General features: G+C 44.9%; 1 protein-coding gene across 1 annotated transcript in view; it reads right to left on the bottom strand.

The window, feature by feature from the left end:
• Pax3 (paired box 3) overlaps nt 1–26,911 on the bottom strand; it is a 94,983-nt gene extending 68,072 nt beyond the window's left edge. Inside the window, 4 exon segments of the mRNA XM_032899588.1 lie at nt 22,709–22,843; nt 24,000–24,129; nt 25,416–25,651; nt 26,821–26,911. Coding sequence (XP_032755479.1) covers nt 22,709–22,843; nt 24,000–24,129; nt 25,416–25,651; nt 26,821–26,905 — 586 coding nt within the window. The 5' untranslated portion in view covers nt 26,906–26,911.
• Nucleotides 26,912–27,613: the final 702 nt, after the last annotated feature.

Below are 27,613 nucleotides of genomic sequence, written 5' to 3' on the forward strand. Positions count from 1 at the left end.
ATGTCAGGGAGTCAGCCAATCTGCTTAAGTCTCCAACTTATCCCAAGAAACTCCTTCCTGCCCTGCTAGGCCTTCCAATCTTTTGACAGGAGCCAACAGGCATCAAAACAATGTACAAATCAAAAGACCTATTTTTGCCCAAATCTAGACTCTCAGAAGCTATTTCTCCTATCCCAGTGTTCTGCCTGCTGTACGCCAGTATACTGTTTTGAAATAGGGTACTGCCAGCCCCAGCTACAAGGTCCCATCTGTACAGGAGACAGAATTAGTTCAGTGTATTTTGAACGGACCAGGGGGAAAAAGCTACTTAACCCTTGTTAAACTGGACTTGGAGGAAGTGTGAAGGGAAACCAGTCAGGGACCAAATCCTGTTTCATAAAGGCCAAAAGAAACAGCAGATTTCAAGTAAATAGTAGGTCTCTATTTGTTCAGAGTTTGTCACATGTCTGCAGTCATGAACACATCACAGCAATATCTAAGGGCAAGGGAGAGAACACTGCCATCTCCACCCTTGGGGAGTCCAGCTCACAAGGGCCAGTGACTTTCCCTTGATCACAGAGCTAGTCAGAGCATGAAGTAGGTCAGACATCAGTCTTTAGCCCGGCTATCACAGAGTCGGAGTTCCAGCTCATTTGCAGAAGTAAATGCTAACAACCTGGTATTCTGTGGTTTCTCTACCAAAATCCACAAGTGGCACAAAGTCAAAAACACTGCAAATCCAACGTAATGAGTTGCACAGAAAGGTATTTGGACCACATATTTAGTGCTTGCCCAGAACACTACAGTCATGTATACCTAACTTGACCATTGGTAATGGTGATTCTGGTCTCTACTGATTAGAACTTACATCTTTCTAAGTGCTTGTTTGTTCTGTGTTTTGTTTTGTTTGTTGTTGTTGTTGTTGTTGTTGTTGTGGTGGTTGTTTTTAGATGTGGTCTCATGTAGCCCAGACTGGCCTCAAATTCATTACGTAAGTAAGGATGACCTTGAACTCCTGTCATCCTGTATTAACTCCCAAGTGCTATATCCACTGTGTACCACCAAGCCGATTTATTCAGTGCTAGAAACTAAACCCATGCACATGGGTTAGGCAAGCGCTTTACCAGCTGAGCTACGTCCCCCAGTCCTGGGCTCTGTATTTCTTAAAAGTGCCCTAGCCAGTATCTAACATCATTTTGATTCTTTGAGTTGAGAAAATTAAAAGGTTTCACTTTAATTTTGAAGGGCAGAACAAATAGGGCAATATGGTTTGATGTCAGACGAAATAATACAGTTTAAAGTTTGTAAATCCGAATGGCCCGCTCAGGGAAGCTACCCAAATAATCCATTTATTTCTGACATGGCCATCAGTAAAATCGAAGGGCATTTGATATCTAAGTAAACTTTATTCTTCCAGAGGACTAATCATTCCTGGTGAAGATTGTGTCTCCTCCGGCCGGCTTCCAATTCGCAGCTTGGAAATAGTGCTTCTGAAGCTCCATGGGAAATAACTCCCCCTGAGGCTCAACCTGCAAGCTGCAGTCATGCATCGGGAACAGTTTGGACGTCACAAGGAGCTGCTGGAGAAAAAGACTTTCCTGGACTTCAGGGTTAGCCTTGTCCAGGCACCCGCTGGACCTCTCGTAATACAGACTTTGCTCTCTCCACATCCCTGGGTCTTCATCCAAAAGTCCCTCACTCACCTTACATGCACGCACCCTAGCAGACAACACTGACCTGGGGATCTGATGAGTAGAGAGTGGTTGAGATGACCTGCATGCTGATTGCCCGGGGTTCCTTCCTGTTAGGATTCCAAGGCACACTCAAAACAATCTCCCCACTTCCATCGCAAACAACAGAAATTTGTACACTAACAGCCTTGCTCCTTTTTACATGTAAGGCTTCCTCCTCAAACCTTACCACCCTTTCATCCCAGCACTAGATGGCTTGTCCAAGCTGGGATTAAGTGTTATGTCAAGGAAAGACGCTTAAAGGGGAAGAAAACTTGAGTCTCTCCGAAGCTCCAGGAGCAGGCATCCTGCTGTAGGCTTCAATGGACAACATTTGTTATGAAATAGGAAGAATTTGCATAATTTTGGGGAAGACTTTGTTTTCAAAGCCATTCTGTCTTTCACCTGCTCGGGCCTCTACCGTGTATGGCTTTGGTTAACTTTTGTTGATGGAGGCTCATGTTTAACCAACTGTTTTTAATTTACAAATTAAACTTGTCAGAAGTAGAAATCCTTCCTTGGAACTATTCCAATATGTCAAGAATTAATTCTAATGAAAACGGCATTGCCTAAATGCAGGATGGCCAGCCACTTACTTTATTTACACAAAGTCCTTCTCAGTTTCTTTGATAGAAGCAGCTAAATCTTTTCCCTCTTTCATGTTTTGTCAGCACTTGATTCCTTTGTCCCTTGGCTATTTGCCTAGCTGTGGACAATAAGGAAGGAAGAATAGAAGCAGATTGTTGGAATGGCCCTCAATAAACCTAATTATGACATGTTGACTGCCTTCACCATGACACGGTCAGGGGACCCAGGCTTATTCAATTACCCTCGCCAGGTTTCTCTTTCAGAGCTGAAGTTATCCTCTGACTGTTTGTATTTCTGAACAGTATTCATGTTCATTGTGAAAGAAAATCCCCTGGACTTGGAGGGGTTTTAAAGTTGAGGCTGTTATTGTAGCTAATTTTTATTAACGGAATGATAACATGATAAAGAAACAGACCTTTGTTATGTAATAAGAACAAATCAGGGTGTGCTTAAAGTTACACCTTTCTTTCCTTTCTCTCGAGCCAGCCTGGCGGGACGTGGAAGCAGAATTAATAAACAAAATAATTTTTTCAACCTGCGCATCCTCTCACACGAGGCGAACGGCGCACAACCGTGACGCTATGATTCCTTTTTTTTTTTTTATTTCGAACAATAATAATAACCACATGACTTTGACGTGCTGGCGGGGGAGGGGGGAGTTTATCTTTTTCTGTCCTCTTTAATCACCAAGAAGTCCCTTGCCCCATTAACACCAGAGAACATAAGTTCATCGGGACCTTAATGCCAATAGCTGTTCCTTCAGCTGCTGGACGGAGGTAGGGCGAGATGGACACTATTTAATTAAACCTCTGGCTGCTGGTTAGAGAAACTCTTCCCTCCTTGAAAGTGTCCACTGGTCACGTCAGAGGTGCCTGCGAAGCTGGTATAGGAAAAGCTGGGTGTCAAGTGAACAAAAGAATGTGGGGGGGAATGAAGAATGACAAAATTCATCCCCTGATCCATCCTAGCTTTTAAGTCTCTTAAAGGAATATTCGGTTGTAGTTACAGGAATGGAAAGCCTAGCAAAGGCAGCTGGAGGATGGTCCCAACACTTCTGGATGGTTTCTTTTTCTTTCCTTATTTGTTTGTCTCTTGGGGGGTCTCTCGAGAAACATATTGTCCCCTTTAGGTAGTTTAATATTTCTTAGGACTACAGCAAAAAAAAAAAAAAAAAAAAAAAGCGACTTCAACAAAACAAAGCAGATGCCGGGATGTTTTACAAAGTAGATGCCGGGATGTTTTAAAAGTCGCCCCTCGATTCACTTCCCTGGCTAAGCACTGCCTATCATTCTAACAGAAGCCCAACCCAGACTTATTTGCCCCGTGAGTGAATTCAGAGTCTGGTATTTATTTGGTTCCTGTGGAGAGGGCCTTTAAAATCTGATATGAGAAATCTATTTCACAAAAGGGCTCAGGAGATAAAATATACAGAGCCCTTGATGTTTGGAGAACGTTTAGAATAAGTGTTAGCCACCCGGGTTCTACTCTACAGGTCCATTTCCTCTAGGTATCTAATACTCAAAATGATATAAACACTTAATCTGAATGTTTATATATATATATATATATATATATATATATATAAGAGCATATCATCTAACTTTAGGACTTTCTGACTTCTTTAGCTAGTAAAAAATTTATATTTGCATTTATAATTAATTGCAAAAATAACTTTCATAGTGCGTCTTCCCTATTAAGTAAAAATAAAATCCTTTAACAGCAAAGAAAATAGTGCACGTTCCACCGTGGTCTAGTTAAGTGCTCTCCCCCAGTGCTCAGATGACTTTAATCAGAATATAACTCCTGTCTAAAGGAAGGGGGCAGAAGAAAAGGAAAAGAAAGAAAAGACCTGCTCTTGCTACTTTAGAGTGGAAATGTTATTAAAATATCCAAGATGTCTCAATATTCTAACTTGAAACATATGTATTTTTGCATTCCCTAAAATGTTTTAATGTTTTTATATAGTTAAACAGAATAACAACTCTTCTTCGAATCTCAACTAGCACTTCCCTAAGAAAACATGAGAGGGAAAAAAAATAACTCAAGGAAATCGAATACTCAGATCAAGTACCGCGCGCACCACCCCAGACTTGGCACGGCGTTATGAATGCTGCCGTTTTAAAAGTTATACGGTTATCTCGCTATTCAAACTGTATTAAGCAAATGTATGCCCTCACTCTCACAAATGTGGCTTCCAGCAACCTGTTGGAAGCCAGTCTCTGTATCCGTGTAAAGCAGGGGGCTCGCTTATGGATCAAAAGGGGGGAGTTCAATTCATTTGATTGTTTTGATTCGTATGGAGTTACTTTAAGAAAAAAAAAAAAGTCGAGCATTGCCTAGCAGTGGCTAAGATCAGATTTCTTCTTTAATCTAAAGGTCGAGCACTGCCTTTTACTCTTATCAAATAAAAAAAAATTTTTTAATTTGCAATTCAGAGCTCAAAATTGCAATATATTTGATCTCAGTACTGGATAATCAGTAAGAAAAATAGAAATAAACTCTCTCATATGGTAAACGGTAGTGCTTATTATTCTGGTTGGACAAGGGGTATATTTTCTCCTAATAGTCTCTCATTTTATAACATTCAGCCTCGATTTCAAAAGATTAGTAAATACAGCGACATTTGCTTACATGTGTTTCTACAAACCTACTTAAGATAAAGAAAGAATACAAAATTTGAACCAGAGATATCTGATACATCAAAAAGTTATACATGTAAATATTAAAATTTCAGAATGCAACGTGTGTTTTTTTTAATCATTCAGTCTTTGCAGCGAAGGATTGAAACACATAAATTTCTCTCCATTTTCAAAATATACAGCCTAAAAGTCCATATGTTAAATGTCGACTGTTGAAATAAATTTCCATAAAAACAAAACGATAAAAAGGTAGAGGGGAAAAAGAAACTTAATAAAATCTCCTCTTGATAGACCATGACATTGTGCCTTGTGCTGTTTTCAGTCCAAAAAGAAAAGGTCTTACATTCTTCCCAAGTTTCTATAATGCTCACAGCAAGTCCACAAAAAAAGAAAAAAGAAAAAAAGAAGAGAAAGAGTTTTTAAATTTTAAGTGATTTCTTCTTTACAAATTTTTTTCCAAATTGTTTTGCATAAAAGGCGTTCATTGATGCAAATAAGATTTTCAAAGAGCTTTTGGATGTGTATCTGTGTATCACAAAAAAAAATAAGAAAAGAAAAATAGAGAAAAAAGGAAATATTTCTTTGCCCAGTTTTGTTTCTGACTACAGTTTCGTTCACTCACCTAATGTACCCTTAAAGTGGTGTAGAATCAGGGTAAGTGATGGGCACCCTTGTCTATACCCCCTCCCCAACTTTCCCTCTCCCTTCCTCCTTCATCCCTCTCTTCCTCTCTTTCAAGATCATTTCAAATACTGACTTGGTCAGAGATCAGAAACCTCCATGTCCCTGGAAACAGGAAGAAATCACTAACTTTCTGCAGAAGGCAATACCATTTTCATATAAATGCAGAGTTTTAACAGCCTCAAACAACACCTCAGATTTTCCCAGCCTCTTCCAGAGGCCAAGTTTTGTCAGGAAGAACAAGGAAGCACGCATCCCTTGTGTGGACAAAGCAGAGTTGTCTGACCACATGTAGGAAGATGCAGAGTCATGCCTTCGCAGCTTCTGAACCTACCTGCCACCCTCTGGTACCTGAAGCCATCCTGGCCCCACCCAAAGACAAGACAAGACAGGATAGCCACTTGCCTGGGACATTGAGTCATGACCTCTTCACCCTTGTCCTGAACACCAGGATACCCCACTAAAGTAGCTGCCTAGGCCTACTAGAATTGATGGTGGTGGGACATCGCCACAGCCACCACTGTCTGCCAGAGTTGAAGGCTTCAGCTTTCATTTGGTCTTGTATTTGTATGCTCCAAGGAGTAAGAGACTAAGGGCCAGGGAGCCATCACAGCAATCTAGCCATAGAAATATTCGCAGAGACTACGAATCTTTGCACAGCATCTACACAGGGATTGACCACCTTGACCACTAAGGGAACTGACACAGAAGGATTCTGCCTGCTGGCTCTTCTCTAGCGAGTGAGGACTCCTCATCTGCGTGCAAGGTGGCTCTCAGGTATCTTTGAGGGGTTCTCTGTGAGCACCAAGGAAAGACACATGGTAGAAAGACATGTGGATAAACTGCCTGACTCATGCTTTGGCCCATTGAGTTGGCAACACAAGGCACATGATAGACAGAGCCATGCCGAAAACTCAACAGTCACACACACACACACACACACACACACACACACACACACACACACACACACACACACGGAGGGGGCCAGAGCATCGACACTGAGATGAATCTGTCCTCGAGCGTGACTGAGCTGTGTTCCCGCTCGATGTTCAGGTCCTTGCCATCTCACCCCACCTCTGCTCAAGACAGCAGATGCACCTCTGTGGGAGCTATAGCATTTGAGACTTAGAAGCGCCGGCCTTGAGAAAGAAACCCATCACATTCTAGGGGAATTAAGACATTGTTGGGATCCTTGTCAGAGCCGCCGCAAAGGGGCTGGCACAGGTGTAGCTCCCCACGCTCACCAGCTCTGTGGAGAATCCACCTCTGGAGGCTGAGGATGTGGCTTAATTAGTAGAATGCCTACTCAGCGTGCACGAATTCCTGGGTTCAATTCTCAGCGACCATAAACCAGGCAGAGCACATCTGTATCCCTAGCACTCTGAAGGTACAGACAGGGGACTCCGGTTTGTATGGTCATTTTTGGCTACACTGCAAACTGGAAACTAACCTTGTCTCGAAAACAAACAGTAGAGAGAAAACCCACTTCTGACAAGCGTCCCTCCTACTAGAGGTGATCTGTTGTTAGAGTCTTACATCCACTGACCAATATTCACAGACCATCAACAGAATCAAACTACCGAAGCTAAGACCCAATAGGAGCCTATGATAAATTTAATAGTACATAAACTAAGAATAGACCAAAAAAATGCCCCACTGTTAATCCAGAGCCTCGTGGCTTGTGTCCTGTAAAGTGACGTGCTTCTGAGGGTCTCCGGAACCTAAGTGTGTAGCTTGGTTGGTAGGAATGCCTGCCTAGTGCACTTGAAGTACTGTGTTCAATTCCCAGCATCCCATAAGTCAACATCTGGACTCTAGATCCCAGAGGCTCTGGTGCTGTGAGCCCTTCTAGGCTGCTGCATCCAGAAAGAATACCCCTCACATCTTTCTTAGGCCTTCTGAAAGAGGGCATTTCCTCAGACCTCTGGTAAGTGTCCTGGAGCCATTGAAAGTGAGAGCGCTCAGATCAATTTGGCCGCCTAGGAAAAGCTTTCGGATGGGAGACAAAATGAGTTCCACACTGTGCATTCCTGATCTACGGCTCTGAACCTGGAAGGCCTGGCATGCTTTTTCCTGGCCCAATAACTGCCAAGGAGACCAGAAAATCAAAGCCAAGGCCCCCCTGACACAGAAGGTGTGGGAGCACCAGAGTGGAGCATTCTTTGGGGTCAACTTGTCTCCCCCACTTCTTGGACAACTCAGTGGAACACTGCCTTCTGGGGTCTCCCCACCATCAATGAGAGCTCTCTTGGCTGAACTGATCCTGTCTGCACACATTCAGTACAGGATCTGTTGAGAGGGGGAGCATCGGAAACCTATTCCTTGCCTCCTCCAGAGGCTTGTCTCTGTGGACACCTTTAATCTCATCTTTCCTCCATATTAAATTGGCCGGTCCCAAGATCCCTTTGCAAAGTGATGAAGCCTCTGACAGATGAAGCTGTTGAGTTTCTCTGTGAACAAGGGCAAGCTGAATGGAAATGGATAGGTGTGCTAGGGCATTGTGGGAGAAGACAGATGGAAGCAGGGCAAGGAGAGAAGGGAGGAGAGGGACCAGCCCAGAAACTGGCCACTCCACCTACCCAAGGTCAAACCACATGCCAGTGGATGAAGGAAATCATTTTCAAACATCTTAGGGGAGGAGGTTAGGGGACAGGGAAATTCTCAAACACACCTGTGAAAAAGCTAAGCCTGTTTGGGGCCACGATTTCCTACAAAAACTATCTGAGTGACAGTTCATTTTATATTTCCTGAGGTTCTTCCAAAAGGATCTTCCATGTACAGAAATGTCAGTGTGAAAGATAGGCACTCTCTCTCCTCCTGGTTTTAATGTGGGTTTTTACCTTTAAAAAGTAGAAAGGATTCATTTGGGGTGAGGGAAGTCATTAAAACAGTGACACTAAATTATCATCATTGAGTAAAATGGTGAATGTTAGCCAACACAGATGCAGACGAAATTCAGTTCTGAGTAGTATTTTTAACAATGAAACGGTTTCTATCTGAGCAAGGTATATGCTGGCTCCCCAATACAAATTAAGTCTGACCTCTGACTCATGCAAGAATTACATCCCCCTACACTACTGGCCACTTATGGTATCTCGTAAGTATACACTGGATTTGTCTTCATGGAAACCCAAAAAGACAGCACAGACAAGAGGAAGACACATAGAAGTCAACCTTCATTGGACACGCTGGAAGCCTTGAAACTCTTGCCGCAAATGGGTAGGGGTTTGAGTTTCTATTCTGACCTTCCACTAGGACCATGTCCCTATCTAAAGCAGCTTTCCCAATACCAGAGAATCCCTCTCACCCAAGCACACTGAAGTCTTGTTCTTAGGGATTTCTGACCTGAACTTTATCTCAAGTCATCCTTTTGCCCTCTTCTCCCAGACAAGCACAAGTATTCAGAGCTTGGCAGGACCAGTGACCACAAACAGACATTGGCTTCCAGTAAGAAACTATAGAAGTTGCTTTTCTACTGCTTTGTAATAAATGTGTATTGCGCACAGACACATGTCGTGAATGTGTCCTGTGTGCATAGCACCAAGCAGTCCCCCACCTGGAAGGCATCCACCCTGGATGAGCTCCCAAGTCTTATTTTTGCTTTGGAAGACTACTAGTCTACCCCAGGCATTGTGAGGATCCTACCACTTTATCTGTTCTCCTTCCTAGAATGGATTCCCATTTAGAAATAGTCTGATAGGATGTCAGGAGGCCCTAAACATTCCAGACACTGAGATCTCATCTTCTTGGGAATCGTGAAGCTCACCACCTCAGAGATGAACTCATGAGTCCTTTTCTATTCTTACAAATTTCTGAGAATAGGCGTGGGGAGATGACTCAATGGGTAAGAGTTCTCGCTTTGTAAGCATGTAGGACCTGAGTTTGAATCCCCAGTACATACATTTATTTAAAAAGCCAGAAATGCTTACATGCCTACATGTGCATGCCTACAACCCCCCAGTCCTGAGGGATAGAAACAGGTGAACCCCAAGAGCTTGTGAACAAGCCTAAATGGTATCTGGTTGATGGGAAAACCTGTGTCAAGGAAATAGATAAAGCATAATGGAAAACACACATGTGGGAGCATTTACTAAACACTCAAATATATGCAACAGATACAACACACACCACACACACACAGAGAGAGAGAGAGAGAGAGAGAGAGAGAGAGAGAGAGAGAGAGAGAGAGAGAGAGTTAGTTAACAAATTGAAAGCAAGAGTGTCTCTCCATTTGAGAAATGGCTCAGTGGTTAAAAGCACTTGTTCTTGCAAGGAACATGAGTTTGGTTCCAAGCACCCACATGTTGGCTCACAACTACACTCCATCAGGCTCCCTTTTCTGGCTTCCATAGGCATCGGGCACATATGCAGTGCACAGATATGCACACAGGCAAAACATCCATGTACATAAAATAATAATAGAGTTTAAAAAAAAATAATTAACTCTCCCGAAAGGCATCTGCTCAGGGCTATGAAGCTAGTCCCCTAGGAGCTGACTCTCTTGTCTCTCTTTACCTACAAATAAAAGCATTTCGAGGCTTGGTCAAATATCCAGAGTTCATCACTTTGCACACAGTGGCCCTGAGACAATCCACTCTGTATGGTCTAAGTTTCCTGAGAAGAACCTTGCAACCACAAGGAAACACATCAGGATCTTCCTTTGGGGATTAGCCACCTGTAGACCTTCCCTCCTACACAGGGAGCTGGATACTCTTACAGGTAGAATGAGATGCCAAAGAAGATGGGCCTGATTCAATTCAAATCAAGAACCAGCCAGGCTGGGAGAGGGAAAAGCCTGCTTTTGAGTCTTCTTGGTTCTCTGCAACTGCCCTTAACACCAAGTCAGTTCATACTGCTTAACCGCCCACTTCAGATCTCACAGGCAAGGCAGAGGGAAAGCAGAGGGGATCCAAGAAGCTAGTGGTGTCTCTCTCAGCTTGCAGAATGCGTGCCTTTCTGCCTCGTGCCTACGGTGTGCGCTGAGCATCTTGGGATGGACAGGGAGTAGTCAAGAGAGAAGTTTTGCTTTTCTTTTGCAGATTTTGCTTTAGCCAATGAAGACTTTAATTTTCAGAAGCCTTTTCTTCTCCTGGCCCTTTATTTTTTCCTGTTGCTAGATGGTGTCCCTAAGGCGGGGTGGCTTGAATAGTTGGTTCACAATACTATGCACTGCCATCACCCCCATCTCTGGGCTTTGGGGGTGTCTCGTCTTTCCTGGCAAAGCTGGGGCACCGTTCTCTTTGGCTTGACTCAGACTAACTCCCAATTTAGGGAAGTCTGAGCAACTGAGTTCCCAAGCATTGGATTTAAGGGGAAATAGGTCAAAATAATTTGAGAGAGGTAAGGTATTTGGAAAAATATAAAAAGTCTTTTGTGTGTACGAGGGGAGCGGATACATACTCCTTTAAAATGTGCAACATTGAAAGTCAGCCATTACCAAATGAAGAAACACCAAGTCAGCACTTCTCAAAGTTAGCTACAGCACTATAGTCTGTGACTTCAAACCCAGCTTGGAGATCCTTGGAAGACAATTTCTCTTTTATAGCTTAATGGTTAGAATTAAGTTGCTTCTAATTTTTATAAACTGCTCAGAATGTCTCTAGTACAAAAGAAATGTAAGCCAAAAAAAAAAAAAAAATCTTAACACCAGGAGACTGCTTTAGATAGGAGTGAAATTAAATAAAGGAAACAAAAAAGAATTTTAAAAGGACCCAATAAGTAGGAAAAAATTGCTTAAATTTAGGTGTCCTGTTCAGGGAAAGAAAGGAAGATTGGATACGTTTCTAGGAGACATCACTGCTAGTGGGACGAGCAGTAATTTAGTTATTAGTTAGCAGTTATTTCAAAACTCCCATCCACAGACTACGACAGAGGGAAAACGTCTCGTCTGCCTCTCCCAGGGTCCCCCCCGCAAGGCAAACACACTCCCGCCTTTCAAATGTTCAGCCTCTCCACCATTTGCTCTCCATGCACAACCAAATTCCATCAAAGCTCTCAAAATCACAAACGCCATCCCCTTATTTTATAAATAAACTCACATCTGTGCCAACTGGGGCTGTCACGTTGGAGACAGTCTGACTGTAAATAAATCAATCTCTGTCAATACAATGGAATACTATGCAGCTATACAAACAGGGCTCAGAAAGCCCCCTAGAAGAGTGATTTCTGAGACATTATGTAGAGTTAAAAAAAAAAAAAAAAGAGGTAGAGAGGTAGAATTGCGTCGACACAGAAAATTGCCATTTCTGTAAATGGTTAAAAAAAAAAAAAAACATATGCACACACGAGAGACAGACGGAGGTAGAGGGTAATGGCATGTCTGTTCATAGTTTCCAGAAAAACAAGGTATTGATTGATATCTAGTAGGCAGGGCAATGAAAACATGTTACCCTGCTTCCATTTATAGCTTTCAGAATTCGTACAAAGCAAGGGTTTTATCCACCCCAAAAATAAATATAGTGGTTCGAAACTATAAATTGACTGGGAGTCTGTGTCATCGGGAGTGTGAGTTTGTCAGGGTCTCATCTCAAGAGTAGAAGCCTGTCCGTGGAGCTGAGAGCTGGCTCACGGACCCCAGAAGTATCCTCGCATCTGAAAGCCTTCAGGGGGGATAGAGGGCATCCAGAAAAAAGGTGGCATGCTCTCCAATAAGTTTTTATCAGTTTACGGGGGCCCTGGCCAGCCAAGGAGCAGGGACTGCCTGCTGTGCTGTCTAAGCCGCAACAGCTGCGTAAACCGGCCATGCCCCAGGTTGACCTATTTCTGAGACAGTTCAGAGCAGTGCATGCGGGGATAAGAAAACAACCTTCCATGCGGCCAGGGCCTGCACAGTCATGAGGCTCCAGCCAGAGACAGGGGCAGGAGCTCTGGGTCCCCCGAGCCTCATGACCAAGCTACTTTCGTTTCATTCACAGCGCGTACCAGTAAAGCAGGACACACACACACACTCCCACACGCATGTGTGCGCGCGCGAACACACACACACACACACACACACACACACACACACACACACACAGTGTCACCACCACTTTTGGGTGCGTGTGGGGTTGAATAGAAGGAAATCAAATTCGAAGGTCATTATAATTTATCCTTCATCTTAAGACGGCTACTTTAGAAAGCTTCCTAAACACGTCTAAACTCCAGTTTTAAGAAGGATCAGGCACAAAACCCTGAGAATGCACCGGTAATCTCACGTGCAGAACTCCGAGGGCATTTAAGAGTGGGTCGGCTGAAAGGGGCAGTAGTGGGAAACGGTGGGGAACGGCGCCAATTAAACGGGTTGCAGAATTTCAGGAACAAAAAAAAAAAAACGTTGGGATCAACTTTCACAAAGCAGTTTGCCTGTCTTTGAGCAGGCAAAATAAACAAACAGATAAACAAAAGTTTGCAAACAGCAAATTCATCTGAGAGAGAACAGCAATAGCCTGGAACGGAAAAGGAATTAAATATCCTTTGACATTGTGTGAAATTTTTAGAATTTTGTCATTTTTCAAACCTACGAAATCAATGAAGTTTTTCTACTAAACAGCTACCTGTGGACTCAAGTTGCTGGCATGGGGAAAGTGCAGTGTGTGGAGTGAGTGTGTGTGTGTGTGTGTGTGTGTGTGTGTGTGTGTGTGTGTGTGTGTGTGTGTGTGTGTTTGGGCTTCATTGTTGCTAAGCCTTGAATTAAGCTTTTATCTGCCCTTGGGCAGAGCCCATCTGCTAGTCTGTGGGCTGGTCACTTTCTCAGCATGTTTAGAGGTTTTTGTCCCCTACCCTACCAGGACTTTGAGCTTTGCTAGGATAGATGTAATTTGTACTCGACCATCTTCTCACTTGCTCTCACAGAACCCTTGGAAAGTGGCATGACGCACCTCCTCTCTCATGAGCACCAAAAATGAAGTTCAGGAAGTCACACCTAAATAGTGAACTGCTTGGTCTCAGTTTCAGAGACTCATTGGTAAGGCAAGCACGGGCCCCTTCTACTCTGGGCAATGCGTTCTGTTAGAGCATAGAACCATACAGAAAACTACTAAATCAGACAGGGAAAAAACACTCAATGCTCCATGACATTCAACCAGGAAACTGTCCAGAGGAGGCTTCAGAACAAAATGAAGGCTACCATTTTCTTTACAATAATATAAATTACACCAATTAATTTTCTTCAGTTCACATTAAACTCAGCTATGATAATTGAGGGAAACAAAGACACCCTTCAGATACAATTTTCTTAATGATGATGAGACATTTGAACATAAACCTTTAGAATACATGTTTGAGACTTGGGGGAGGGCGTGAGTGATACAATGCATTCTGGAATAGTTGATCCCTGGGTTCAATCCCCAGCACCAGAGAAATTAAATAAACAAACTCCACATTTATTCTAGAACTTCATGCTAAGAAATAAGAGGATATATGACTGCTGGCTTTTTAATATATCTACGTTAGTCATAAAAAAAACCTTACAAAATGAAAGTGCTGACTTTCTTCTAAAATGCAACATGTGACCATATCCACATTCACTAGAAAAACAGAAATAAATGTAAACAATTCCATGCTATAATACAAACTACAAAGTAAGTGACTTTCTTAGCTTATTTACTTGTGGTGTCCATCCAATGGAATAAAACCAAGCACATTTAATGCTACGGTTATTTCTAGAGCCATACTTATTAGTTTTATTTTTTAAGAGCTACATTTAAGTTTCCATAAATCTACTTTCTGAATTCTTATTAAGATCTCATGAATTGTTCGTTACGTGCTGAAAATGGAGCTGTAACCCACTTCCTCCTCCTTGCTGGTCAGTGCTAAAGAGACTCCCTTACTCATTGCAAAGCATTTTAATCAGCTATTTCTGAATGGAATCTGTCCAGAACAAGCAGAATTGGCCCCTAGAATTGAGAACTGGTATTAATATGCTATTATAAATGCAACAAAACTGGACGGCTAAAAGCCCATAAGAAAATTTAGCCAGGGGATAACTGAAGGGGGGGTCTACGGACAGAAACATAGAGTAAGTTAGAAGCTTTGTTTTATTTTGTTTTGTTCTTTTTTTTTTTTTCCTGTCATGAAGTCTAGCCTCCATAGGAAAGATTGTTTGTCACTGCAGTAAAAACACGTAAAATTTCAGATGACGTAGGCTGACTTGCTTTGGCCCGATGTGTAGTGTGTGTTCTTCTCTTTTGCTTTACCAAAAGTCCTGCAGTGGAATTTTAAATGCTGTAAACTTCTTGTTATTTGCCATGTAAACTAATTTGCCTTCTCGACAATTTCCCTTTTGGGAGACAAGTATATCACATCAAGTTCTAAATTTTACCCAGGTGCTCCTGATTGAAATATAATTTCTGTTTTAAAAAAGAGAAGTGGCCATTTAACAGAAATATCTGCTCCTTTTTTTTTAATCAGGAAGAAAGGAAAGCCAGAAATCGAAAGTAGGAACGTATAAAGTATAAAACCTATGTGATTATTCTCAGCTTCATTTTTATGTCTCCCTTTGACAAGGGCAACTTTCTAAGGCACTGGTTCTCAACCTGTGGGTCGAGACCCTCTCAGGGTCAAAGGACTCTCATAGAGGTTGCCTCAGAAGAGCAGAAAACACGGGTAATTTCATTACAATTCACAACAGTAGCAAAATTACAGTTATAAGTAGCCAATGATGGTTTGGGGTCACCACAGCGGAAGGAACTGCATTAAAGGGTCTCAAGGTTAGGAAGGTTGAGAAGCACTGTAATGTATCTCAATCAGCTGGACAGTGGGTGACGACTGCTAGTGTCACAATGGGAACTGGAAATGTCTCATTGTGTCAGTTTTTAAGCCCAGCAGACACTGATGGAAGGCAGCTTACTAGAGGGGTAATATTCAATTGACAGCAAAAACTGCCCACTGCAGCAGTGACAGAATACAGAGGAGAATGTCTGATTTCCTGAAGACTGGTGTAAATGGGGCGGGGGAGGAGGGGTGAGGTGGGGTGAAGGTGCTTCCCCCCCACCCACCCCAAGTAGGACAGTGGTTCTCAACCTGTGAGTCACGACCCCTTTGGGGGTTCAACTGGCCCTTTCACAGGGGTTGCATATCAGATGTCCTGCATATCAGATTCATCATGATTCATAACAGTAACGAAAATACAGTTATGAAGTAGCAACAAAAAATAAATTTATGATTTGGGGGGGTCACCATATATGAGGAACTATATGGAAGGGCCCCAACTGCAGGAGGACATGGGGCAGCCATAGGGCAGTCCTCCTCCCATGTTGATGGTCATCTGCAGAGAGAATAACAAGGTCGAAGTTCTCTTTCATTTTCTCTCTGGGTACATGACACATAGCAAAGTTTATAGGGTTTTAAATGTTGCTGCAGGGTTTTAGAAGTAGGCACTTGGAAGTACAGAAGAGCCTAGAGAAATATGCTTAGTGTGTCTGGATTCTCAAAGTGTCATCTAGTGGTTAAACTGAACTTTCAGAATTAGAATTTCTTTTTTTTTTCTTTTCTTCCCCTCCCCCCCCCTCGAGTTGGGGACTGAACCCAGGCCCTTGCGCTTGCTGGGCAAGCGCTCTACCACTGAGCTAAATCCCCAACCAACCCTGCTGCAGGATTTTAAATAGGACAAAATGGAAGAGAGAACCTGAGCAGGACCATAGTCCCCAGACACAGCCAATCTGTTCTTAGATCGGCAATCCTGTCTTGGTACTAAGATCAGGCCCAACTTGAATCTGGGATCTATGGTTTCCCTGGCAATGTCTGAGCACACTAACTGTCAAGAGGAGAAAGTTACTTTAACTCTGTATGTCTATTTTAAAAAAAGAAAACCCGCACGCATATATAAGAGACAACAACGCTGTACCTGACTCAAGAAAGGCGACCATCACATACTTGAGCTGACTTTAATTTGCAGCTTGATCAATGTCAGGTGGTTATGCTACATTGTAATGATTGATTGGTTCTGCTAGTGTGTACTTAAAGGTAGATGAAGTATTAATAAATAAATTGTGAGTTAACATAGGGGATTCTGACATAAAATATTTTAAAGCATTTATAAGTGTGCCCAATTGCCCAGTACATGTCAAGATTCACCTTGCTTAAGAATGAAAAAACAAATAATAAAAAATATAAACCCTTATAAAACCATTATTTAGAATCCAAATGCTCACTGCAAAGGAGTTTTCAAAGTCTCATCCGGTGGCACATACATGATGTACAGTGAACTATCCAAAGCCTGACTCTGGCATAAATTGTAGAACCTCAGAGTAATTTGTTGGAATTTGCAAATTAAGCACAGAAATGGTATATTTCCAAAGGAGCCCTTGAAAGAATTTTTTTGCCATCATAAAAAAAGGAAAAAACCAAGGCAAACATATTAAATCCTTAAACAAACAAAACCTAATGGTTGATCTAAAAATCAACAATTAACAGCAGTCATGATGGGATTCAGGTGTTTTTTCCAACACTAAGTTCTGTGCTGTTACCTCACATTCTGATCCCTCTCGCAGAGAAGCTTGCAGGAGAAGTATGTCTTTATAAAGTCCAGGACCAACTTAATTCTTAGTGACCAATAAATGCCAACAACATACATTGCACACACAAACACATATCTGCTCCCATATTGCAGGGATTTAAAAACACACGAGAATCGTCTAACCAACTGTAATCACAAACTTATCGAATGTGGCACATAGGAGGATACAGCCTCTATACCTCACAGTGCAATTTATTCTCCATCTAATTTTACATCTAAAAAACCTGGTATCTTTCCTACAGACTATCCCAGCCAGGATGGCAATTACAGTGACAAACTCATATCTAGAGAATTTGCCATAACAAGATATTAGCTCCCCTTCCCCCTCCCTAAAAGAGAATCAACTTGATATAAAAAAGAAAAACAAAACCACCATCTCAGTCTCAGACTCAGTTCTGAACATGAAATCCACACAGGATAATTGAAAAAACACCCCATGAGCCTTCTCTATAAAACAACGTCATGGAACTGGTTTCAGTTCCTATTTCTCCAAGGAGAGTGTGGTCAGTTCCTCCTTAGAGATTTCAGAGGAAAAGGAGGATTTTCCAGAACAGATAAATTGAAATGATCCCGCTTTGATCGGTGTGGTAAGAAGCCCCAACAAAAGAAGGTGGCCACTGAGGGGGCTGAGCTCCCGGCCTTTTAATGGATGACAGTGGTATCACCAAACAGCTACTTAATCAATATTTGGCCAGAGCTACAGAAAACACCCCTTTCAGATTTTAATTCCTAGTTGTAAAACTCCTCTGGAGCGGCCAGTGAGATAAGACGCGAAGCTGACTGCTTAATTGCCCTTTGGTGGCTGGAGAGTTACATGTTCTTCTTCTTAATAGTTCCTTAATCTTCATTTACTGAGGTGCATAAATAAGTTACCTGTCGTAGGGTGGCACTGAACTGAAACTTGCTGGGACCCAGGATAGGCCAAACTTGTCACTGAGCTTTCTAGCCATGCATTTAGTATAGATCTTGAACATTTAATCTATGATCAAGAAGGATTTTTTTGTTTTGTTTTGTCCTCGGAATATTCATGGATCTTGAAACCGCTAGGGTTGGGTGCAATGCTCCTAGTCACTTGATTGATTTCTGTATACTCCGCTCGCCTGAACTGAGGCACACTTTCTGGTTCCGCCTCACCGCCCGGGTGGGTTTTATGACTCAACCCTGGGGACTCTTAAATGACCCTTCAGTAATTATTACACACTGGAAGCCCCTACCTCCTGTTCCGGTGCTATCAACAATCACATCAAACCTCCAAAATCAACATGTGATTTCAGGCATTAATTAGAAAATCGGCATGTGTTCAATAAGGCCAAAAAGTAAGCATACAGCAGTCAGCCCAGTCAAATGAGAAACTTTAAAACATGCTAAGGGCAGAATACATACATACACACACACACACACACACACACACACACCTCCCCATTGTTTAGACTAGTATGTTATTGCAATATGGTGACCCAATTCAAGTACTGTCATCACCAATGCTTAAAAAAAAAAAAAAAAATGGGGACTTTCTCTGAGAGTAATTGCAAAGGCTTCAGAACTTTAAATTTTCACTCCAGGTCCAGATATGATGCTGAGAGCAGACTCCTGGTCCTGACAAGTGGACTTGAGAATGGTCAGGAAGTGCCCAGCAATAAGAGATCTGGGTCCACAAGTCTGTGATCCTAGGCCCCATTATTTCAATCTGTGGGAAAGTTCATCCCGTGCTACCAAGCCACACCAACCTGACACCAACAATTCCTTTCCCTACCGACTTGGAAGAAGCAAGTGGCTTTGCCTTTCACAACATGACTCCCTTCATTCGAAAGTGCTTTCCGCACTGAAAATGAAATAGTCTAACAACTTTACCTTTTTTAAAATTTTAATAGATATACATTTTTAAATCTGACGTCATCTGTTATTAATTCCAGAAAAGAGCATGACTTTACACACAAAACGGTCTGGAGAAAAACTTTTGACACTTTCATTTTCTGAAAATAATTTTAAAAAGAGAGAGAGAGCCTTCCCCCCCCACCCACAATTTGAAGAAATGTGAGGGGAATATGGGCTGCCAGTGATCCTGTGCCCGAATTCTCTGCTTCACCCCTACAATTGTTGCAAACCTCCCACGCTTATTTACGTTTTTTTTCTTTCCTAAAGGGGGAAAGAGTCCCGTGAAAGTGTGTCTCCAGTCCCAACCAAAACATCAATTTGGCAATCTGGCCTCTTTCCCCTTGCGCTCCCGCACGGCCACTTCAAAGCCAAGCCAACAAGTCCGTAATTGTAATGTTGCATCTAAATATTTAAGCGAGAGTCTTGCCGTCGCGTGTCCATCTACAGTCCCCGTCTGTCCGGTAATTCCATTACCGCACAAAGCAAAAATGTTGCCCAAAACTCACAAACAGGAAAAGCGTCACCCTGCTGAGAGAAAGGGAGGGGGCTGGGAAGAGGAGGAAGAGGAGGAAGAGGCGGAGGGAGCGGGGGTGGGGGGGCTGGGGAGGAGGAGGAGAAGGAGAGGATGATGAAGGAGCAGTTTCTATCGATTAGTCACCGCTTTTGTGTTAAAGGCTTTCTTTAAAATAAGAAAAAAAAATGGGGGAGGTTGCAGAAATTTCACTAATGTGAGCCTCAGGCTAGGGAGGGTAGGAAAAAAAAGGAGAGAGAGAGGAGAAGAAGGGGGAGGCGGGCTGTGTCTAGATGAAAGTGAGAGGGACATAAAGGAGGCAATTGAGTCGGCTGCAGCCGGGCGAGCTAAGCTGCGGGCCGGCCGGAGCGCGGGGAGGGGCGGCGCGGCGCTTTGGCGCAGGGCGCAGCAGCGGGGGCCCGAGCTATTGTGGCGGCGCCCGCGGGCCCGCTCTGCCGCGCCGGGGGAGAAACAGAGGCGCCCATTGAGTTGCCAGAGCCTGGGATGCCTAAGCTCGGACTTCGCTGGTCCGGCTGCGCCTGCTCCGTCCGCGCTTCTCGCGCTGGGGCCGTGGTGGAAGGTCCCGGGCCGCGCACTCCTTTTCTCACCAGGGTGTTGGATCAGGAAGGATGGACCCAGCAGGGGTGCATAGCTTTAGGTCGCGTCGGGGCGCGAAGCAGGACGCACTCATTGCTTGTGGGTTGGACGAGAGGAAGGGAAAATTGGGAAAGGCAGAGGGGACAAGACCGTTTAGGAAAAGGGACAAGATCGTGAAAAGAAGAGGGTATCTCTGACCTCTTTCTGGGTGCCTTTCTCCCTGCATCCAAGCGTCTGCCAAGCAGACCCCAAGCCAAATTTGTGTCCAGGAAAGCCAGTCTCAGCAGCAGGTACCAGGCCCATCTGGCAAGAGCACACGGCAGTGGTGGGACACCCGAAAGTCCCTCCTCCGCCAGCTTTTCCCTCCCCTTTGCCAGGAATCAGAGAGCCCTTTCTCAAGCCCCATTCTATTTTACAAGTGGGAGAGACTTTTGATGCCCAAACAACAGAGGGGGAATATTTGAGGTTTCTAGACTTCAAACTGCATCTTACTCTCTTCCTTTCCCTGGGCCCCTCTTGCCCTCCAGGGTTCATCCGGAAAGGAAGCTGGAGGCACTAAAGGGACCCAGGCTGCGTCTTCCTTGACAACCCCAAATTAAATTAGACTTCAGCTTCTGAGGGAGGGGCGTGTGTGTGTGTGTGTCTGTGTGTGTGTGTGTGTGTGTGTGTGTGTGTGTGTGTTCAAGGACACAGCCCCTCTGGGGGAAACACTCTGATTTTAAAAATGCTAGCAATTGCCCTTGAATGGCAACCGGCCCAGCTAGACGACCCAAAAGACTAGAAACATTTTGTAGGTGAAATGGCCACTTTTTCCACGCTAGAGAGTCCATAAAACTTCCTGGCTCGGCAGCTACTGGGGCTCATTGAATAATTCATCCCTCATTGCAAGCTCATAATGTCTATTCTGGGCCCTTTGTGGGGCTGTTTTCTCTTCTTTTCTCCTTGAATTATAAAAAGGTTGCCTTCCTTTGTTCACATCAAGCTGCTCTGAGCTGCAGCTTTGTCTGGGCCAAGCTAAAGTGTGAGTTTCAATGGACTCTCCAGGCTTTGTCTCCCAAGTTCATCTCCAAGTGTAGATTGTGTAGAGAAGGCCTTCTTTGTAAACGCTGGAAAAGTTGTACAAATGTTTGACCAGCTCATTTGGGACGTTTTGTCTCCTGGGCCTCAGTTGTTGCTGCTGGGAGCAAGCGGCTGGTCTGCCTGGCTGCCACTTCTAAGAACAAGTAGCCAAGCTATGGATCCCAGCAAGGCCTCTCCCATAACTTAAGGCTCTTCTAGCCTCTGCTATGGGAGCCCATCCCGCCTGGGAGAAGCCTGGGTCCTCAGCCCCCAGACTTCTTGTAACCCAGCACCTCTAGACTGCAGCTGGGGCTGGAATAAAAACAAAGGTGACCAGGAAAGCATTTCTCCTGGCTTTCACAGAGTTTACAGAAGCCCCCCACTGCCCGACCCTGCCCACCGGGGTAAAGACAGAGAAGCAACAACTTGTGCTATCTCCCTGCTTGACCTTCTTTCATTTGGGATGCCTTTTCCTGATGATATGGATGTCCCAGAGCATCTGGGCTTCCCTCTATCAGAAGCTGGGCATTTGGTTAGGAACATCTGCCTCTAGACGGTGAAGATGCCGCTTTCCAATTGGTTTGTAAAGCAGCTTTCCCGAAGGCTAGAATTGTCTCAAGGCTACACAGTGAAGGGAAAGGAATAGATACAGGGCAGTCTGTGGTACTAGATCTACCAAGACACTCTCTTCCTCCTCTTCCGTTTCAGAAAGCCCTAGTGGAAAAAGGATTCTTTCTTTCTGGAAACTTTTATGTTTGAAGAGGACTCTCCAAACAGGTAATAGGGAAACAGCCTATAATTCTCCATCCCCTAGAGGGAGATTTTTCTCTTGGTGCTGACAGATCACAGCCAACAAGGACTGGGTGGTCTATACCCCTGGGGGGGAACAGAGGGTGACATCACTAGGGACTCAAGGACACAGATCCTTTTAAGATGCAACCCACCACTTGGGTACAGGAGGTTGCCAGACGCACTCAGGTTAAACCTCATCCCTCTTGAAAACTAATGAAAAGTGGCCAGCTGTGTCCACACCGACACACACATTTAAAATCAGCACGAATATGGCACCTTTATGCTCCCACTGCCCAAAAGAACCATATTCCCATTAATTCTTTCCCACATGCAGTTTTCCCAGAGCATAAAAGCTACTTCAGTTTCCCAGATTTCATTCGTTACCCCATTCTCGGCCCATATAATGTTTTTCAGAGAAGTTTAGTTTCCCTCTCAGAAGTGTCCACCTGCAACTCATTTCAGGACTAAAAATGGTGGCGAATAAAACTCATGTGGCTCAGAGGTACTCTGTATGAGACGAGCATGTATGAGACGCTGGATTCGATCGCCAGAAAATTAAAATAAAAATTAGAATGGAGAAAATCTTAATACCAAGTACCTTTCTGGCCTTTCACTCGAATGTCTTTCCCGACAGCGGTGGCTGTGACTGAAGCCGGAGATGAGCGCTGAGACGAGCCACTGCTGGTCTGCGGTTGCGCAGACCACAAGTCTAAAATCCAGCGCCCGTCGAAGCGTGCGGCCCACTGGGCCCCCTTACCTCGCTCACTTAGGATGCCATCGATGCTGTGTTTAGCCTTTTTCTCGCTTTCCTCGGCTTCTTTCCTTTCTAAATCCGCCTCCTCCTCTTCTCCTTTTCCAAATTTACTCCTCAGGATGCGACTGATGGAACTCACTGGGGACAAGAGGAGGAAGGGAGCGCACTCGAATGAGAGGCACCGGGAAGATGAACTCAAAAGAAACCTCAAAGGCCCAGCTAAGGCATCCAACCCTCTCCCTACCCTTGAGCAGGGCTCACTGCTGTGTCCTGCATCTGTGAGCATCCGGGGACCTTCTGCTTTCTCTCGGTCTTAAACTGCTTCTCTCTTCGTCTTAAAAACCCTCACACTTTCGTGGGGTTTAAATAACTTAAACTGGAGATGAAACCTGAAGGTCTTGCACCTCCAATTCAGAACGAGAAGTGTCCTGTCCCTCTCTGAGAATCGGTTGGCTACTCGTCTCTGAACACTCTAAAGAGACGTCTTCCACCAGCTTCACCCTTCACCGTCCCCCCTCCCCACCTGAAGACCTGCTCCCCGCAAAGGCCTGAGAAGAACCACCGAGAGCGTGTCGCCTGAAAATCAACTTGTTTTGAGGATAGAAAGGGTTTAAAATTTCAACTGCAAGAATCATTCCCTATTGTAAAAATCAAAAGAAAAATGCATTCTCCCGATTTATTTTTTCCAGATTCCAGTCTGGTAAACAAATCCATGCTCTGAAATATATCGTTCTTACAGAGGGGGGAAAAAGGGAGTTTCCTTTTAATTAAAAACAAACTTTTCCCGCGCGCAGGCCCAGCGCTGGTCCTTCTTTCCCCTGGACCTCTCCCAAACTGCCATGATACTGGACAGACCCTGGAACTCTTGGGGAAATCGCACCCGGCCGAATTTTCCCCCCTTTTGCTCCTCAGACAACTCTACCGCTTGGATCTCCCTTCAGTGGAAGTTACCAAAAACATTTGTTTCTTTTTAGAAGGGAACATCAATATTAATAATCGTTTGGCCTGCACCCCGCATTTCCTTCCCAGCCTTTTTTTTTTTTTTTTTTTTTTTTTTTTTTTAGCAGAAATCCATTTGCGGGGAAACCTCAGAGGTTGTCTCCCAAGCCGCCACCCTGGGGACCACCAGATCACCCAGTGCTCCATAAAACACTAAGAATGTCTGGCTTGTAAATATTTCAGGACAGCCTCCCAATAGCCAAGATGGATAATTGGAGCGACTTTATGGCTGGCACAGTCCGTTGGAGTACAAGACTGAGGCCGCACCTCCGGGAAAAGTTAATGGACCCAGTACCTGAGGGCACAGTGTTCCGATCACAGACAGCGTCCTTGAGTAATTTGTCTCTGATTTCCCAGCTAAACATGCCTGGGTTCTCTCTTTTGTATTCCTCAATTTTCTTCTCCACGTCAGGCGTTGTCACCTGCTTTAAGAGAAGAGACGGGTGGTGTGTTGGTACCCAGTATTCCGAGCCAGACGTGGTGCCCCAACCTCATCGCTTTTCTGATGCTCCTTCCTCTATTCTCTGAGAATGTCCCTCTGTTAGCCAGCGGACTTTTAATTCCGTTTAGAAAGGAGATGACAAGAAATTATGCCACTCGGGGCAGACTGGACACCCTCCACCTGCCCAGAGATTCTCAGGATACCAGATTAAACTGAGAAAGAAAGAAAAAAAATCTAACAGCTTGGAGGTGAGGGAGGATTGTACTTTGTAGTCCCTAGAAAAACTCACCGAATCTGCACAAAAACGAAACTAAAAGGAGAATGTTTGAAAGAACAGCAAAAACAAAATATAAAAATAAATAAATAAATAAATAATAAGTAGTCGAATTAGGTAGGTTCCATAGAGATCAGATCTGAGCTAAGGAAGGATTTGGGTGACATTTAAAAGGCCATGTATCTAGGTTCTTGGGTTGTTGTTGTTGCTGCTGTTTCTAATTAGACAAACATGGATAATTTGAAAGGATGACTCTTTCACCCACTTAAATAAAAACTGTCTCCTAAGATTCTCAGATTAGGAGAGAAAATGGGAAAGGGGAGGGACCGTGTTTGGGAGTCTTCAGTGTGCCATAGCCCATTTGATTTTTGCCCCCCTGGCAACTAGAAAAAAAATCATACCGTCCTACCGGCTTCCCTGCATGACCCAAAGAGAAGACCCTGTGTGATCTGGTCCTGCTCCCTAGCCAGCAGGACTTTCTTGCTTTTTAAAAAGAAAACTAAATTAAGTCGAGGATCTCACCAAACTGATTTGTTTAATGGACTCAGGAGGTTTATTTACACACACACACACACACACACACACACACACACACACAGCCCTGACTTTTGACTTCTTGAGAATAATTTGCAGGAGAGTCCGCATTGGGGGGGGGGGGGGTGGAGTGATTCAAAGCTGAGAAAGAAACTATTCAAGAATTAAACCGAGATTTTTAACTTCATACTAGGAAGGTAGTGCAGAAAGTGGGGAGTTGGGAAGACTCTACAGGGAAATAGGAAATCGGGGAAATCATTTGGTGAGGGGTCCAAAGCCTTTTTCAACGTTCAAGAACTACCAGCAACTATAACAACTGAGTCCTACACACACCTACACACACACTTCTTAGATTTGAAAACTACCGCCCGTGGAAAGTCTCTGGCTCTCTCTAGAACGTGTCCACTCCCCACCCGCTGGACCACAGGCCCTAAGTCCACGAAGCCAGTCCCCGGGCTCACCTTGGGCTTGCTGCCGCCAATGGCGCCAGGTCGGATGGAGCCTGTCTCCTGGTACCTGCACAAGATCTTAGAGACACAGCCGTGGGACACGCGAAGCTGGCGAGAGATGACGCAAGGCCGAATGCCGTGGTGGGCCATCTCCACGATCTTGTGGCGGATGTGGTTGGGCAGAGGCCTGCCGTTGATAAATACTCCTCCGAGCTGGTTGACTCGGCCCTGGCCGAGGGGTGTAGACACTGGGAAGAGAAGGCGAAAGAAAGAGCCCAGGGGAAAGTCATTTAGGAAGAACAGAAAGCAGCCGAAAGAACCTGATTCTGCGTCCTTCTGGCCAATTCGCCTGTGACAGTTAAATACAAACCACCAGGCTTTGGGCCCCTACTCCCGGACCTTTAAGATTATATTTATTTAAATAATTATCCAATGCAGGGGCATATAATTTTTTGGGAATCGAGCGATTGGCGCCGAGATAAAGGCTGCAGAGAAACTGTATTTTTCTCTTTTTTTGGGGGGGGGGGGTGCTGCAAAGTGGAGGGAGACATAGGGCTGATGTCTAAAATGTCTTGCAATGGCTGTCTCAAAATCCTGAGAGGTCTTTAGTGTTTCCGGAGCAGAGTGTAGTAAGCAAGGGTCGGGAGGCTCCCGAAAGGAGACACAGGTGACAGCATGTATCACCTGTTACACTTCAGAACTAAAAACCAGCAGCGAGCCTAGCTGTGGACACCACAGCCGAAATAACCGCTCTTACACTTTGCATTTTACTTTGGATCGAGGCGGAAGCCTCCAGAACCCCAGGCTTTTCCTAAGAGTATTGGTCGGGTTCCTGTTTGCAATGACCTCGACCTCCCCCCAAATTTCCCAGCACCTTCAAGCAAACCGGAGCGCCACTGCCAAACATTTTAGAAACTTCGAGATGCCACTTGAGTTTAATGGCATTTAACTAATCAGTGCTAAAAACTTTCAATTAGGAAGGGCCACCTCAATTTTTCACAGCAGGAAAATTCTTGACGAACTAACAGGAGTTATTCAAAGGTGAACGCAGCCGGAAATTTTTCGTAGCAACTTTAAGTGGACAAAAAGAGAACTTGCTTCCGGCCCTGCGAAGCTTGTCCACCTTTCTCCCGGCAGCAACTCCAAAACAGCCCGGCAAAGTGGAGCGGGCCGAAGCAGACCAGGCAAGCTCCAAGACTTTGGAGTGAGCATAGTGCTCCGTTTGCAGCCAGAACGCGAAATGGGGCTTCTCCCGCTCTCCTCGAGAACCCCTCTCCCCACTTTTGCTTCTTGGGTTGGGAAGTACCAAGGGAAGAGGCTACGGGTAACGCACGACCCGAGGCCCTGGAGACTAGGATTGGGGTGCGGCAGCCAATCCCAGGCCCCAGGATCCGGATGAGCTGAGGCCCTAACATACCTTCCAGCGGGAAGCCGCTGCGTGGGTAATTCTGCCCCGGGCCGGGCCGCATCATCCTGGGCACAGCGCCGGCCAGCGTGGTCATCCTGGGGGCAGCTTCGCTCGCAAATTATATCCAGGTGAAGGCGAGACGGAAAAGCGAGCACAGTGCGGCGGGTGACCCTCGGGAACTCTCCTGATCGCGGAGAGCTCCTCCCCAAAAAAAGGCAGGAGAGGGAGGCGGGGCGCGGGGAGGGGGCGCTAATAGCTCCAAGTCCACTGGCTCCAGAGGAGTCCCTTGAGTGCAGGATCCCAAGCCCAGGGCGGACAAGTTTGGTGCGAGTCTAGCAGACCGGCCCCTCTGCTGGGGCCACTGGCAAAGGTGCTCAAGGCACCGCGAAGATCGGGGGAGGGAGGGTGGTGACGAGGCAGGAGTACGTCCCAAGTCTCCTCCCGTCTTGACACCGAGTGCAGGGATCCGGACGAGGGAGCATTTATTAGTTCTTTCACCCAAAGCTAGATCAGGAGCCCTGAGCTGCGATTGGCCGATGAGGAGACCGTCCCGGGTGGCGAAGACACGCGCTGATTGGGCGACAGAGGCTACTTTCTCTTCCCATCCCTGACGGTGCCCAGGCCTCCGCCGACCCAGAGTGGGACTAGCTCTATGCCGCTTCCCGAGAGAGAAGGGTAGACAGGTTGAAACTAGGAACGGCAGCCGGGGTGGCGAGAGCCGTGAAGACGGAAAAGGGCTCGCTGTGTCCCTGTCACTCTAAATGTGCTTCTGTCTGATCTCCTTGGTTTTTCTATTCCTTCT

This window comes from Rattus rattus, chromosome 4, assembly GCF_011064425.1.
Source record: "Rattus rattus isolate New Zealand chromosome 4, Rrattus_CSIRO_v1, whole genome shotgun sequence".
Lineage (NCBI taxonomy): Eukaryota > Metazoa > Chordata > Mammalia > Rodentia > Muridae > Rattus > Rattus rattus.